The sequence below is a fragment of the Neurospora tetraspora genome, assembly GCF_033439725.1.
Source record: "Neurospora tetraspora strain CBS 560.94 chromosome Unknown B0H65scaffold_1, whole genome shotgun sequence".
NCBI classification, from domain to species: domain Eukaryota; kingdom Fungi; phylum Ascomycota; class Sordariomycetes; order Sordariales; family Sordariaceae; genus Neurospora; species Neurospora tetraspora.
This window is the reverse complement of record NW_026944383.1, coordinates 8108205-8120732: the sequence shown is the minus strand read 5'-3', so window position 1 is coordinate 8120732 and position 12528 is coordinate 8108205. Positions and strand designations below refer to the sequence as shown.

Genomic DNA, 12528 nt, shown 5'->3' with positions numbered 1-12528 from the left:
TGTCCCCTTTTAGGAATCAAGTACTTTCCCAATTCTTTGGCCTCTGTGATGGCACGTGCCAGCAACTTCCAGATCTTGTGTGACCGCCTGGTATTTCATCCCATCTAGTTCCTGTCATCGCACATAAAAAACTTTTTCCCATCCACCCACGTGTATTTTAGCTTCCTCATCTTCTTCATCTTTCATACTCATCACTTTCATCAGTCCTTTTGGTGCGTCGGCCCTCAAACCAAGTGCTGTGACAGCCTGCTTCAACATGTTTGCTTACTACATGTCTCCCTGGTGCGTCTAAAAACAATCACAATCCAAGTCACGCAAATCCAAGTGGAGAATCTGATTAACTTGTCGCCGTTGATCTGGTAACAAGCTTCCTTGGACAGAGGTCTAGAGTCCAAACTACTATACAGACCGTGAGGTACATTTTACAAGTTCAAAGCCTCGCGTTCTGGCCATCAAAATGGAGCCTGGATGCGTGTTCCAGTGGTCATTGGATGAACGGTTGTACATGTTGTTGGCTGGGAAGTCCTCGTATAAGTCGGCTAGACGGCCTTATTTCCGGCATGGCACCGCACTGTTGTATGGCGCAAGACTCGGGCTCGGAGAGCTCGCTCGAGGCCCGTTTCATGGCTATTTTCTCTGATGTACACAAGTGTGGCACAATGAATAAGCTTCAAGCACAACCTCCAAGCTTTGCCTTGCGCAACTGTCACGGGCCCGGGCCCAGGCCCAGGCAAAAGCAAAAGCGTCCATGGTGTCTGTGTACGCGTTGCTCAGCGTGAGGATGCCCGCACTTTTGGGTCAACGAAGTTCACGGACAATGTTCATCCCATTTCTTCTCCCTTCGTCTCGGGATTCGGCCTCTCTTTGTGGATGTTGGAGGCCCTCGAGGCTCGAGACATTTCATCTCCGACCAGCCAAGCAAGCCAAGGCCGAGAAGCAGTTCAAACCATCTGATGGCTGCGTTTCTCCGCGTTTGCTAGCTCCAAGCAAGTGCTGATCACCCAACCGCCCATTGTTGGTGCTAGGGAGGAGGAGGAGGAGGAGAAGAGGCTTTTTGTTGTCGCCAGCCAGTTCCCTTCTGTGTCACATTGATGGGTTGCGCTTGGCAAGTTGTCCAAGCGGTTCGGTTCGGGTGGCTTGGACGGATTTCCGTTGCAGGCGTGCAGTTTGCATTTTCAGGCGTGCAGGCGTGCAGGCGTTGAGGCCTTGTTCGTTGCGCGTCTGCGTCGGTGCATCGTCCGTTTGGACATTCCTACGGTGGCCCATGTCGGTTTTCGTTTCACAACCCTGAAATTCACCTTCCCTCGGGGTTCCCCAGCTGGCAAGTGATAGGCTCGCACCTGAGGGTGTCTCTGAGGCTCTGATGCAACACCGTGCTGACTCCTCCTATCGACTATCGACTCTTATCGACTCCTATCAATTCTCAACCACCAGTTCTTCTCCAAGTTTGGAAATTAACGATTTGGGGTAATAGTAACAGTGAAAATGGATCCTTCTACCTCCCTCGAAAAAGAAGAGATGAGAAAGGGAGAAGGAAAAGAAGGAAAAAGGAGAAAAGAAAAGAAAAGAGGAAAAGCAAACAAGAAGGTAGAAAGAAATGAGGTATAGTAGGGTTCAATGTTCAGCGTTTCTGGTTGGCGGCGTTTAATGGGTGTGAGTGTCGGACTCTGTAAGTGCCTCGGAGGCGTTGATATAAAATGAGTGCCAGCTGGTGCCACACCAGAGGGTGGTAGTGAAACGAAGACCGACCTGGGCCATCGTACATTCCCGGTCTGTCAAATCTGCCTAGGCTTTGCATCGTTTCCATTGGTCTTGCACACCGGATGAACTGAACCTCAAGGCAGGTCAATATCGTGAGTCTCGGTTTCGAAATCCTTCTCTGACCTCTGTAAAGACAACAATAGAAAAGAGACGAAGAGCTGAGGTGGCCCAGCGTCAAACACGAATGACACTAAAAACCCGAAACACAATCTCGGCTCTGATTGGTCACTGCTTCGAATGGATACCGAATCGGGCAAAATAGCACCACACCCACTTTTTTTTTTCCGTCGTTTTCCTTCGGTTCCCTTCCCTCTTCCTCATCTCGTTCGGCGCCGGCGTCTGCGAGTCTGCGACGGGAGGACACCATCCACCACCACCACACTGACACACCCGCAATCTGGACAAAGGATAATAATGGTGGGTGGCAGCAAGTAATTTTAATTTTACTACACCTGAACACCACCAAGCCAGGGGAACCACGGGAAGCGAAGTGTGCATAAACTTCTGACCAAGATTCTATCCCTGTGACCCTGGGGTTGATCGCGATAATTGGAGATGGTATAAAAAACATCTGTGCCCGTGAACGGACAACAAAAGGGATCATCGTGGGAAGGGATGACAACCAAAAAACATCAGACAATCTCTCTGTCTGTCCATTTCGCGGGGTCACGCAACGCTTGACCGGGCTGAGAACACAAATGACAAGACTTGTTCGGCACTCGAAACCCGAGCCGTCAGTCAACAGCAACAACACGACACGACATCCTGTCCAGCACAGCAGAACGTCTCCAACACAACACAGCACAGCAGGTCATATCCCACTGGATCAGTGGATCAAGGCCATCTCTAACTCATCCACTTTCGAGGCGCATCGCTCTCGTGGATCACTTTTCTGGTGGTGTCTCCAAAGGGCTGCTGCCGCTCAGACCAGGCACCCCTGTCCCTGCCTTCGTGTCTGTGTGGACATTTGTGGGGGAGATACGCGATGTCCCCCAGACGGAACTCGGTGGAAATCACAGCCAAACACTTTGCAACGACACGGCAGTCAGGCATCGTGACCTGCTTTCCCCCATGTTCTATCCCTAGCACAGCACAGCACAGCTGCTACCTATGCTATGCTACGGAAGACAACCAAATCGAGTGCTTGAGGCGCAGGCAGGGATGTCTAACTGGTCACGGTAGGTTCTGGTTGCTACCGACGGCGTGATGGATGGAGGAGGAAAGTGGTGGCTTGCATGTGTCTGTCCGTTGTCCGTCCAATGTCGTATGAGCCTCTCTTCTCCTTCCATTCCCTTCTCCAAACAAGAGGACTATTTAACATAACACAACCTCTACCTCCCCCTTCCTCTGCTTCTCTTTTCCTCTCTCTTCCTTGTTTCCTCAGAACTTTTCTTGCCTCGTCCAGGATCCTCGTACCTCGTACCGACACTCGCTCTCACACTCGCTTGTTGAGATTGCTGTTTACATCATTACACGATATAGATATCGGAATACCTTCACTTAATATCTAATACCTACCGATCACCACGAAAGACCGAAAAGCCAAAATGCGCTTCACGCCTCTCATCCTCACCGGCCTCTTCGCCCTCTCCGCGAACGCCCAGTCCGGCACCACCTCTGCTTCGGCCCCTTTGAACTCTGAGCAGGCCGCGATCATCAAGTGCATAGACGCCTGCCAGGACGGCGATGTTTCTTGCACGAGCAAGTGCATTGCTGTTCCTAATCCTTCTGATCAGGATGTACGTTTACTCCTTACTTACTCACCCTCTCTTCACCTCTCCTCGCACTTGACCACTCACTCTATCATCGATTATTCATCACTTCATCACTCTTTTCCACCTCCCACCTCTCACCTCTCACCAACAACCACTAACATCACAATCACAGGTCAACGAAACAAACGACTGCGTAGCCGCCTGTCCCAAAGGCAACGGCACCGAATCCGACAACGCCAAATACTCAGACTGCGTGCAAGACTGCATCGGACAGCACTACTTCACTGCCACCACGGGCGGAGCTGCCTCCAACCCCACCAACGCCGCTCCTGTCACGACCACCACCGGCGTCACCAGGACTAATGTCGTTGTTGTCTCGACTGTGGTGAGCGGATCTTTCACCACGACGGTTACGAGCACCAGCACGCCTAGCGCTGCGCCTAGTGAGAGTGGTGATGATGGCAAGGCGACGAGCACGGCGATGGTTGAGAGCACGAGTAGTGCTGGTGCTGCTGGGAGGGTGGCGGTGGGTGGGTTGGGAGGATTCCTTTTGGGGTTGGCGGCTGTGCTTTGAGGTGGTGAACAACTAAGGGAAGTAAGTGAGTTGGGGTGGGTGGGATGATTAATTGATGCCCGGCTTTTGGATGTATGATGTGATGGTTATGGGCGGACATGATGGGATGAGCGGATGATGGGATTATGGTTATGGGTAATGGCTTGTGTGGCTTTGGATGACGGACGGACTTAATGAGGTTTTTGCGGCGATTGGGGGGTCTGTGCTTGATACCTTTTTGGAAAAAACTGAAAAGTTGCAGGTAGTAACGAGCGTTTGGTATGGTAGTAATGATCAGCGATTGGAATCACTTCGAGTTCGCAAACACATCTGGACCTGAATATGTTGTTTTGACCGAGTGTTTTTTTGCCTTTGTTTCTGGTATCACTATTATGTTGTTTGTTTACTTTCTCGTAGGAATGGTGGGCTCGATATCGGTAACCCAGGGAAGACCGAGCTGCTTCATCTCGACGGCGAGTTGGAAGAGGTAGTCCAAGCTGTAACAGTACACAGACAACATTCGTTAGCTCGTGCCTAACCACCATCACAAACACGAGAAAGACATACCTCTCGCACATAGTCTTCGCCTTGTGCACATTCTCCCCCCACACATAGACACCATGCCTTCTTACCAACACCGCATACGTATCCGGATACTGATCCATCGCCTCCTCCAAAAACTCCGTCAAGTCCTCCTCATGCGCCGTATTCTCAATCACGGGAATCCTCAACGTATCATGATACCCCAAATTCCCACTCTTGCCAAACCCCTTCCCGAAACCCTTGATCTGCTCAATATTGTTGATCAAAAACTCTTTACTGCCCTGCGTCTCCAGGATGAGCGTAACCAGCACCGCCCAGTGCGAGTGCGTATGAATACAACACCCGGCATTCCGCTTGGTGAACGCCGCCAGGAACAACGGAGTGCATTGGGAGGGCTTGAAGTTGGCTGGCGAACGGAGGTAGACGCGTTGGCGCTTGTCGAGACTTTGGGCCTGAGCGGCGAGAGAAAGGACGTAGATGTCCTCGGGCTTCATCAGCTCCTTTTGTACGCCGGAGGGCGCGAGGTAGACGAGGTCATCGGACCGGATCGAGGCGCCGCCGCCTGTGCCGGTTACCCAGCCTAGGGTCCAGAACTTGGCGCAGAGCGCGGGGATGAGGTTGGCCGGGTGGTTGGGGTCGGAGGATTGGACAAGGTGGTCGTTGTTGTTTTCGCTGGTGGAGGTGGTGGGAGGACACATTTTGACGACGGGCTTGGGCGGGCGCGAAATCTCGGGGGGATGTCGTGAGTTTACCGGACGGCGGAGACGGTCGCGGGGTTTAGAAATCGCGGACGCGGGCTTCGGGCACGGAGCGGAGGGGGTCGATTTCGATAGCGGCCGTTGCGTGCCCCGTTGACGTGCGCGGAGCAAGTTTGACGCTAAGAAATTACTTGGGGGCTTCTGGGCGCCAAGCTTTCTTTGCCCCCTCTTTACCCTCTAAAGAGGGGGATCCGAAATTATGGGACAGTATTTTAATTTGGGACACATCAGGATTCTTAGCGTTTCCCATAGAAATGTGTTAGCGAAGCGATCGCGATGAACCATTCAACTACGAAACCATTTTTCAAAAATCTGAAAAAATTCAGGAAGCAAAAGGGAGTATTCAAAAAGATATCCTCAAAGTTTCATCAATTTTGATCGAGGCGTTGGGGAGAAAATCCTGATGCAAGCGTTCTTGCTGTAGAATTGTCAACTCCGTTGCACACCAAGAGCGACGACGTTTGGTAAATAAAACGCATTCGGACCCTACCATCCATTCATTTTCTTAAATAATTTTCTCAAAATTTCCAAAATGGCTTTTCCAAGTAAGAACTCTGCCTTCGAATTTTGGTAGAATTTTAGAAAAATACTGTGTGGCGGTTTTGCATTGCGTTGTCTTGCCTACTAACACTTTTCTGTGGAAAACGCTAAGAATCCTGATGTGTCCCAAATTAAAATACTGTCCCAGAATTTCGGATCCCCCTCTTTACTTGTAGAGGGTAAAGAGGGGGCAAAGAAAGCTTGGCGCCCAGAAGCCCCCAAGTAAAAAAAATGTGGTCCCGCCCCAGTTCATTGACCAGGATCCGGGAAGAATGGCGCTATGTCGGGAGCCTCTGCCGTGCGGATCCTACATATCACCGGCTGGTCCGTTTAAATGTTTATGAGGATGCAGTCTCGAGTTTGAGAAAGCGAGATGAGGCTAAATAGAGTAGGTATGAAGAGAGAAAGAGCCACGTTGTTCAAAGTTTTGGTACAGTACGTGTAGAGCGGCGAACTCGAAGGTGAAGAGTTCAGTGCTTCAGACGGCTCTTTGCTGCACTTCGAGGCGCTATCCGTAGACTTACACTCACATCTGTTGATCTTGAAGACACCCGACTTGAGCTGACCTGTCCGATCTGGAGATTATTAAGACTTCGACTCGCTCTTGAAGCTATCATCAACGAAAGAGACATTCATTGACATCAATGTGCTATTTGTACGGCTATTCCATACTCGGAAACCGGCAGAGCTCCGTAGCCAGAATGGTTATTTGGCCGGGATCCATCAGACGAGATCGAGATCTCGGAACAATTTACACTTCACCTTCTGGAAGAAACGGTGGTGGATAAACAACAGGGACGAAGCCAACCTTTCATTGCATCTTTCACCGCACAAACACCAACATGTTCACACGAGACGAACCTGATTGCCTTTTCCTAGAGACAAACATTCTCTTCACTGGCGAGACAGGACCCTTGAAGTGTTCTCTCTGCATGACGATGCTCGTGGTCGAAACTGAAGGCCCCACATAATATACACGCGCTAAAAGGAATGGCTCCAACGCAATTGACCAACAGGACGCTTCCATCGCCGCATGTTTCGGTGCCGGTAAAGACATTCCGAAGTTGGAGTTGGAGATGGACACATGTTGTGCACGTTGGCTCCTTTGTAGCAAAAGGGATGACAATGGGCTCAAGTAGAACAATTGTTACAGTAACCCGAGGTTGTCCAATGAGAAAAGAGACCCCTGTCGTCTGTCCAATCCCGTCCATGGAAGTTTCGAAGCATTTCCACAAGTCCCGGACTCCAAAACGACGCTGAGAGGCCAGTTTACCATAGCCTCCAGGCCTGTGCTTCAAACCTGTTCCCGCAATAATGCTGGTCTCCGCAGGTCCCGCCCGCTGCCGCGCCAAAGCTCCCCCCAGCAGCTGCCATCTCACGTCTCGGCGGCCCATTAAAGACACGTTGTCACTTGGAAGAGGTTGAACCATCGCCGAAACTTTTAATTCACCACCGAACCCTTTCCCCCATCGCCGCCTGTTTTTCTTAACCTCTTTCCTTTCCTCGTGCCGTGGGAGTGAATATCCATTGCCCAACAAGGTTCTCGTCTCTGTCTGTCTCGAACTCGACCTCGACTTCGACGTCTTTCTTTCAGCCACCAGCAACAACCAACCCCTCCATCTACACATCTACCACATACGCGACTGCGAATCAGCTTGAAACGAATAACAGCAACTTCGCCTTCATCATGAGGTTCAATGTAGCTGCCGCTGCCGCCAGCGCCGCCCTCCTTGCCGGAGGTGTCAGTGCCGACGATTCCCAGAAGGTGCTCAAGGACGAGAGCTCCAGCACCGTCGCCGAGGCCGCCACCTCGGTTTCTCCCGTCGAGGTCCCTACCTTTACTGTAAGTAGTCGTCAATGCAGTCTATCTACGCCAACATCACGGACAGCAGCTAACCAATGCATTCATACAGCCCACCAAGCTCAAGGCTCCCTTCCTCGAGCAGTTCACCGATGACTGGGACTCGCGCTGGAAGCCTTCCCACGCCAAGAAGGAGACCGGTCCCGATACTGAGGAGGAGTGGGCTTACGTCGGCGAGTGGTCCGTCGAGGAGCCCGTCGTCTACAAGGGCATGGAGGGTGACAAGGGTCTCGTTATCAAGAACGCGGCCGCTCACCACGCCATCTCGGCCAAGTTCCCCAAGAAGATCGACCCCAAGGGCAAGGACCTCGTTGTCCAGTATGAGGTCAAGCTTCAGAGTATGTCATCCCCGGCTACCTGGTTTTCATAATACGCAATTGCTAACAGACACCGTGCAGACGGCCTCGAGTGCGGTGGTGCTTACCTGAAGCTCCTCCGTGAGAACAAGGCTCTCCACCAGGACGAGTTCTCCAACACCACTCCCTACGTCATCATGTTCGGTCCCGACAAGTGCGGCCACAATAACAAGGTGCACTTCATCTTCAACCACAAGAACCCCAAGACTGGCGAGTATGAAGAGAAGCACCTCAGCTCTCCCCCGACGGCCAAGATCGTCAAGACCACTGAGCTCTACACGCTCATCGTCCACCCCAACAACACCTACCTCATCCAGCAGGATGGTGAGACCGTCAAGGAGGGCAGCCTCCTCGAGGACTTCGTTCCCTCCGTCAACCCCGAGGCGGAGATTGACGACCCCAACGACACCAAGCCCGAGGACTGGGTTGACCAGGCCCGCATCCCCGACCCCGATGCCAAGAAGCCCGAGGACTGGGATGAGGATGCCCCGTACGAGATTGTCGATGAGGAGGCTAGCATGCCCGAGGACTGGCTCGTTGATGAGCCCCAGACTATCCCCGACCCTGAGGCCCAGAAGCCTGAGGACTGGGATGACGAGGAGGATGGTGACTGGATCGCCCCTACCATTCCCAACCCCAAATGCTTCGAGGTTTCTGGTTGCGGCCCCTGGACCAAGCCCATGAAGAAGAACCCCGAGTACAAGGGCATCTGGAACGCTCCTCTCATTGACAACCCCGCCTACAAGGGACCCTGGGCTCCTCGCAAGATCCCCAACCCCGACTACTATGAGGACAAGAACCCCGCCAACTTCGAGCCCATGGGCGCTATTGGCTTCGAGATCTGGACCATGCAGAACAACATTCTCTTCGACAACATCTACATTGGTCACTCCGTTGAGGACGCCAAGGCTCTCGCTGACGAAACCTTCTTCAAGAAGCACCCCGTTGAGGAGAAGCTCGAGGAGGCTGATAAGCCCAAGGTTGAGGAGAACAAGCCCTCTTCCCCCAACGACCTCAAGTTCACCGAGGACCCCGTTACCTACATCAAGGAGAAGGTTGACCTCTTCATGACCATTGCCCAGAAGGACCCCGTCGAGGCTATCAAGTTCGTCCCTGAGGTTGCTGGTGGCGCTGCCGCCCTCCTCGTTACCTTTATTGCCATCCTCGCTGCCCTTGTCTCTGGCGGCAGCTCTCCTGCCCCTGCTGTCAAGAAGGCTGCCAAGGATGTCAAGGAGAAGGCCAAGGACGTCAAGGACAAGGCCGCTGAGGCTGTTGCCACTGGCACTGAGAAGGCCAAGGAGGCTACCAAGCGCAACACCCGCAGCCAGTCGTAAGCAGGCAGACTGTGGAGTGAGGAAGTTGGAGAAGTGGGACTATCTATCAACGGGTAATAAAAGGAGTCTGAGATAGTTGGAAGGAGAAAAACAACTACAGGATCACCTAATCTAGTTGGGTGTTTTGATGTGACATGAAATTCATTAAGCTCTGAAGCGATACCGGCCTGGGTATAGTTGGCCAAAAGGTTCTTTGTGGTTTGGGTTCAGTTTTCGAAGTGCTCGATCGATATTTCGGAGTATCAGGGGGCGCACACTGTTATTCTATCTAGGCTTATCACAGTATCTTTTTGCATTATCTGAAGCAGTTAAGCATGTGGAGTGTTGACGTGCTGGCGTTATCTCGACTGATAGTGACGGTGGACTCTGTGATAGTGTCATAGTAGCTCGGAGCTTTGATCTGGCTGCCGGGTGTCCATTTCCTTCCAGTCTTCCGCTGGGCTGACTTTGGCTGGGATGTGCCTGATGAGGGGGTCCGCTATGAAGACACAGTGGGGAAGACTGATCGCCGTCTGGGTCGCCAGGATGGCCAGGGAGAGGGTCGAGGGAGGTCATTGGTTGGTCGGCAGGCGGCGGCTTATTCCCGTCACTGCCAGCAAGAAGCATCTCCACCTCTCCGCACTCCCCCGCACGACGGCCATTGTTTGCGCTAGGACGACAGTAGCAGTTTATATCATTGTCCCTGCCTAGTACGTAACAGAGCGATACCCGATAAACCGAGATGGTCAAGCCGGGAGCAAAGTCGCCTCGGGCTAACGGTGGTTTGGAATGGGAAAGCGGTAATCGGCCCGGGCCCGTCCTGATATAAGGGCATCATGGCCAGTCCCGGGGTTTGTCTCTGCACGGAGACCTCCTATCTCTTTACTGTCGTTGATCAACCAGTCAAGCAGAGACCACGGGTAATAGGAATTAGGTCAAGGTAATACCAACACCAACAAACAGCCTGAGACTGACCTCACCGGCTCTGAAAAGAGACTGCCGTCGTCCCGTGGTTGCATTTTCTCTTCTTCCCTCCCTTGACTTCTTCAAGGACTTCCTCAACATGCAGCGCCTCACTTCTCGGGGTCTCTCAGCGTCTGCCTCTGCCGCTGGTCGTCGCCTCGCCTCCACCAGTTCACGCAGGGCATCACCACTTCTGCTCTCCTCCGCCTCCAAGATGTCGTCCCCCGTCAAGACTGCTTCCGCCACCGCGGCGCGAAGGATACATGCCACCGCCAACCACCTTCGCCCGGCCGCTGCAGCCCTCGAGAGCACCGCGACCAGCTATCCTACCACCCACGACAAGATCGCCGACGTCAAGGACACTCCTTGGTTCATCGACAACAAGTTCGTCGCCTCCTCCACCACCCAGTACATCGACCTCCACGATCCCGCCACCAACAACCTCGTCACCCGCGTGCCACAGAACACCGATGAGGAACTCAAGGCCGCCGTCGACTCGGCCCAGAAGGCCTTTGAGTCCTGGAAGAACACCAGCGTTCTCCACCGCCAGGCCATCATGTTCAAGTTCGTCGCCCTCATCCGCGAGAACTGGGACCGTCTCGCCGCCAGCATCACCCTCGAGCAAGGCAAGACCTTTGCCGACGCCAAGGGCGACGTGCTCCGCGGTCTGCAAGTTGCCGAAGCCGCCTGCGGTGCTCCCGAGCTTCTCAAGGGCGAGCTCCTCGAAGTAGCCAAGGACATGGAAACGCGCACCTACCGGGAACCCTTGGGAGTCGTAGCCGCCATCTGCCCCTTCAACTTCCCCGCCATGATTCCCCTGTGGTGCATCCCCATCGCCACCGTAACAGGTAACACGCTGATCCTCAAGCCCTCGGAGCGCGACCCGGGCGCAGCCATGATCCTCGCCGAGCTCGTCCAGAAGGCCGGATTCCCCGAGGGCGTCGTCAACATCGTCCACGGCGCCCACCGCACCGTCAACTTCATCCTCGACGAGCCCGCCATCAAGGCCATCTCCTTCGTCGGCGGTAACAAGGCAGGCGAGTACATCTTCTCGCGCGGCTCCGCCAACGGCAAGCGCGTGCAGGCCAACCTGGGCGCCAAGAACCACGCCGCCGTCCTGCCCGACTGCAACAAGAACCAATTCCTCAACGCCGTCGTGGGCGCCGCCTTTGGCGCCGCCGGCCAGCGCTGCATGGCTCTGTCGACTCTCGTCATGGTCGGCGAGACAAAGAACTGGCTCCCCGAGCTCGCTGAGCGCGCCAAAGCGCTCAACGTCAACGGCGGCTTCGAGGAGGGCGCCGACTTGGGACCCGTCATCTCCCCCCAGAGCAAGGAGCGCATTGAGTCCCTGATCGCCTCGGCCGAGCAAGAGGGCGCCACCATCTTGTTGGATGGCCGCGGCTTCAAGCCCGCCAAGTATCCCAACGGGAACTGGATCGCGCCGACCATCATCTCCAACGTTACCCCCTCCATGAAATGCTACCGCGAGGAGATCTTCGGTCCTGTTCTCGTCTGCCTCAACGTCGAGACACTGGATGAAGCCATCGATTTGATCAACAGCAACGAGTACGGCAACGGCGTGGCCATCTTCACCCGTTCCGGTCCCACGGCGGAGACGTTCAGGAGACGCATTGAGGCCGGTCAGGTCGGTATTAATGTGCCGATTCCTGTCCCTCTGCCTATGTTTAGCTTTACGGGCAATAAGAAGAGTATTGCGGGTGGAGGCGCGAGCACGTTCTATGGAAAGCCGGGAGTGAATTTCTATACGCAGTTGAAGACTGTTACGGCGCACTGGGCGGCGCAGGACGCGATTGGACAGAAGGCGGATGTTGCTATGCCTACTCATTCGTAGGTGTGGTGGTGGTTGTGTCTGTAGTTGAGGAGAGGAGTCGTGAAATAGCAAGCAGGCAATTTTGGATTCATACAATCCGTACTACCTATCGTGTTATCTGTGAAGCGAGTTGATGTTGATCTTTCAACTACATGTGTGAGAAAGGAAGAGGAAGGGGGACACATTAAAGAAGCCATTCAGGGAGTTGTTCAATGAAAGAAACTAGTCCTGACGAGTATTGTCCATCTGATCGATCTGCTGAGGGATGGATGGATATCCAACCAACCAACCAACCAAAATGTTCTTCTTACCAAGGTAGAGTAGAGGTATCAAG

General features: G+C 53.5%; 5 protein-coding genes across 5 annotated transcripts; 3 read left to right on the top strand and 2 right to left on the bottom strand.

Moving 5' to 3' along the window:
• Positions 1 to 3308: 3308 nt before the first annotated feature.
• Positions 3309 to 4291, top strand: B0H65DRAFT_565502 (uncharacterized protein; the record flags this gene model as incomplete). Its single annotated transcript, XM_062830286.1, has 2 exons — positions 3309 to 3500; positions 3649 to 4291. 2 exons carry the CDS (start codon positions 3309 to 3311, stop codon positions 4048 to 4050), a joined length of 594 nt encoding a protein of 197 aa, XP_062687569.1. The 3' UTR covers positions 4051 to 4291.
• A 141-nt stretch (positions 4292 to 4432) lies between these two features.
• B0H65DRAFT_505957 (Methylthioribulose-1-phosphate dehydratase) lies at positions 4433 to 5270 on the bottom strand (the record flags this gene model as incomplete). Its single annotated transcript, XM_062828033.1, has 2 exons — positions 4433 to 4526; positions 4597 to 5270. The coding sequence occupies 2 exons, from the start codon at positions 5268 to 5270 to the stop codon at positions 4433 to 4435; spliced, it is 768 nt and encodes a 255-aa protein (XP_062687568.1).
• Positions 5271 to 6627: 1357 nt separating this feature from the next.
• On the bottom strand, positions 6628 to 7861 carry B0H65DRAFT_70521 (uncharacterized protein). The gene has a single exon (XM_062831300.1). It carries the CDS (start codon positions 7496 to 7498, stop codon positions 6746 to 6748), a length of 753 nt encoding a protein of 250 aa, XP_062687567.1. The 5' UTR covers positions 7499 to 7861; the 3' UTR covers positions 6628 to 6745.
• On the top strand, positions 7345 to 9553 carry B0H65DRAFT_70526 (putative calcium-binding protein precursor cnx1). Its single transcript, XM_062831301.1, has 3 exons — positions 7345 to 7713; positions 7784 to 8069; positions 8130 to 9553. Exons 1-3 carry the CDS (start codon positions 7558 to 7560, stop codon positions 9419 to 9421), a joined length of 1734 nt encoding a protein of 577 aa, XP_062687566.1. The 5' UTR covers positions 7345 to 7557; the 3' UTR covers positions 9422 to 9553.
• Positions 9554 to 10245: 692 nt separating this feature from the next.
• Positions 10246 to 12310, top strand: B0H65DRAFT_70518 (methylmalonate-semialdehyde dehydrogenase mitochondrial precursor). Its single transcript, XM_062831298.1, has one exon. It carries the CDS (start codon positions 10464 to 10466, stop codon positions 12213 to 12215), a length of 1752 nt encoding a protein of 583 aa, XP_062687565.1. The 5' UTR covers positions 10246 to 10463; the 3' UTR covers positions 12216 to 12310.
• The last annotated feature ends 218 nt before the right edge of the window (positions 12311 to 12528 follow it).

What these genes read in the sequence shown, in the direction of transcription:
- B0H65DRAFT_70518 (XM_062831298.1), top strand. Translation starts at nt 10,464, where the DNA reads ATGCAGCGCCTCACTTCTCGGGGTCTCTCAGCGTCTGCCTCTGCCGCT.
- B0H65DRAFT_70526 (XM_062831301.1), top strand. Translation starts at nt 7,558, where the DNA reads ATGAGGTTCAATGTAGCTGCCGCTGCCGCCAGCGCCGCCCTCCTTGCC. An exon ending in TCGAGGTCCCTACCTTTACT is followed by an intron (nt 7,714 to 7,783) that starts GTAAGTAGTCGT and finishes GCATTCATACAG; the next exon opens with CCCACCAAGCTCAAGGCTCC. An exon ending in GTATGAGGTCAAGCTTCAGA is followed by an intron (nt 8,070 to 8,129) that starts GTATGTCATCCC and finishes GACACCGTGCAG; the next exon opens with ACGGCCTCGAGTGCGGTGGT.
- B0H65DRAFT_70521 (XM_062831300.1), bottom strand. Translation starts at nt 7,498, where the DNA reads ATGTGTAGATGGAGGGGTTGGTTGTTGCTGGTGGCTGAAAGAAAGACG.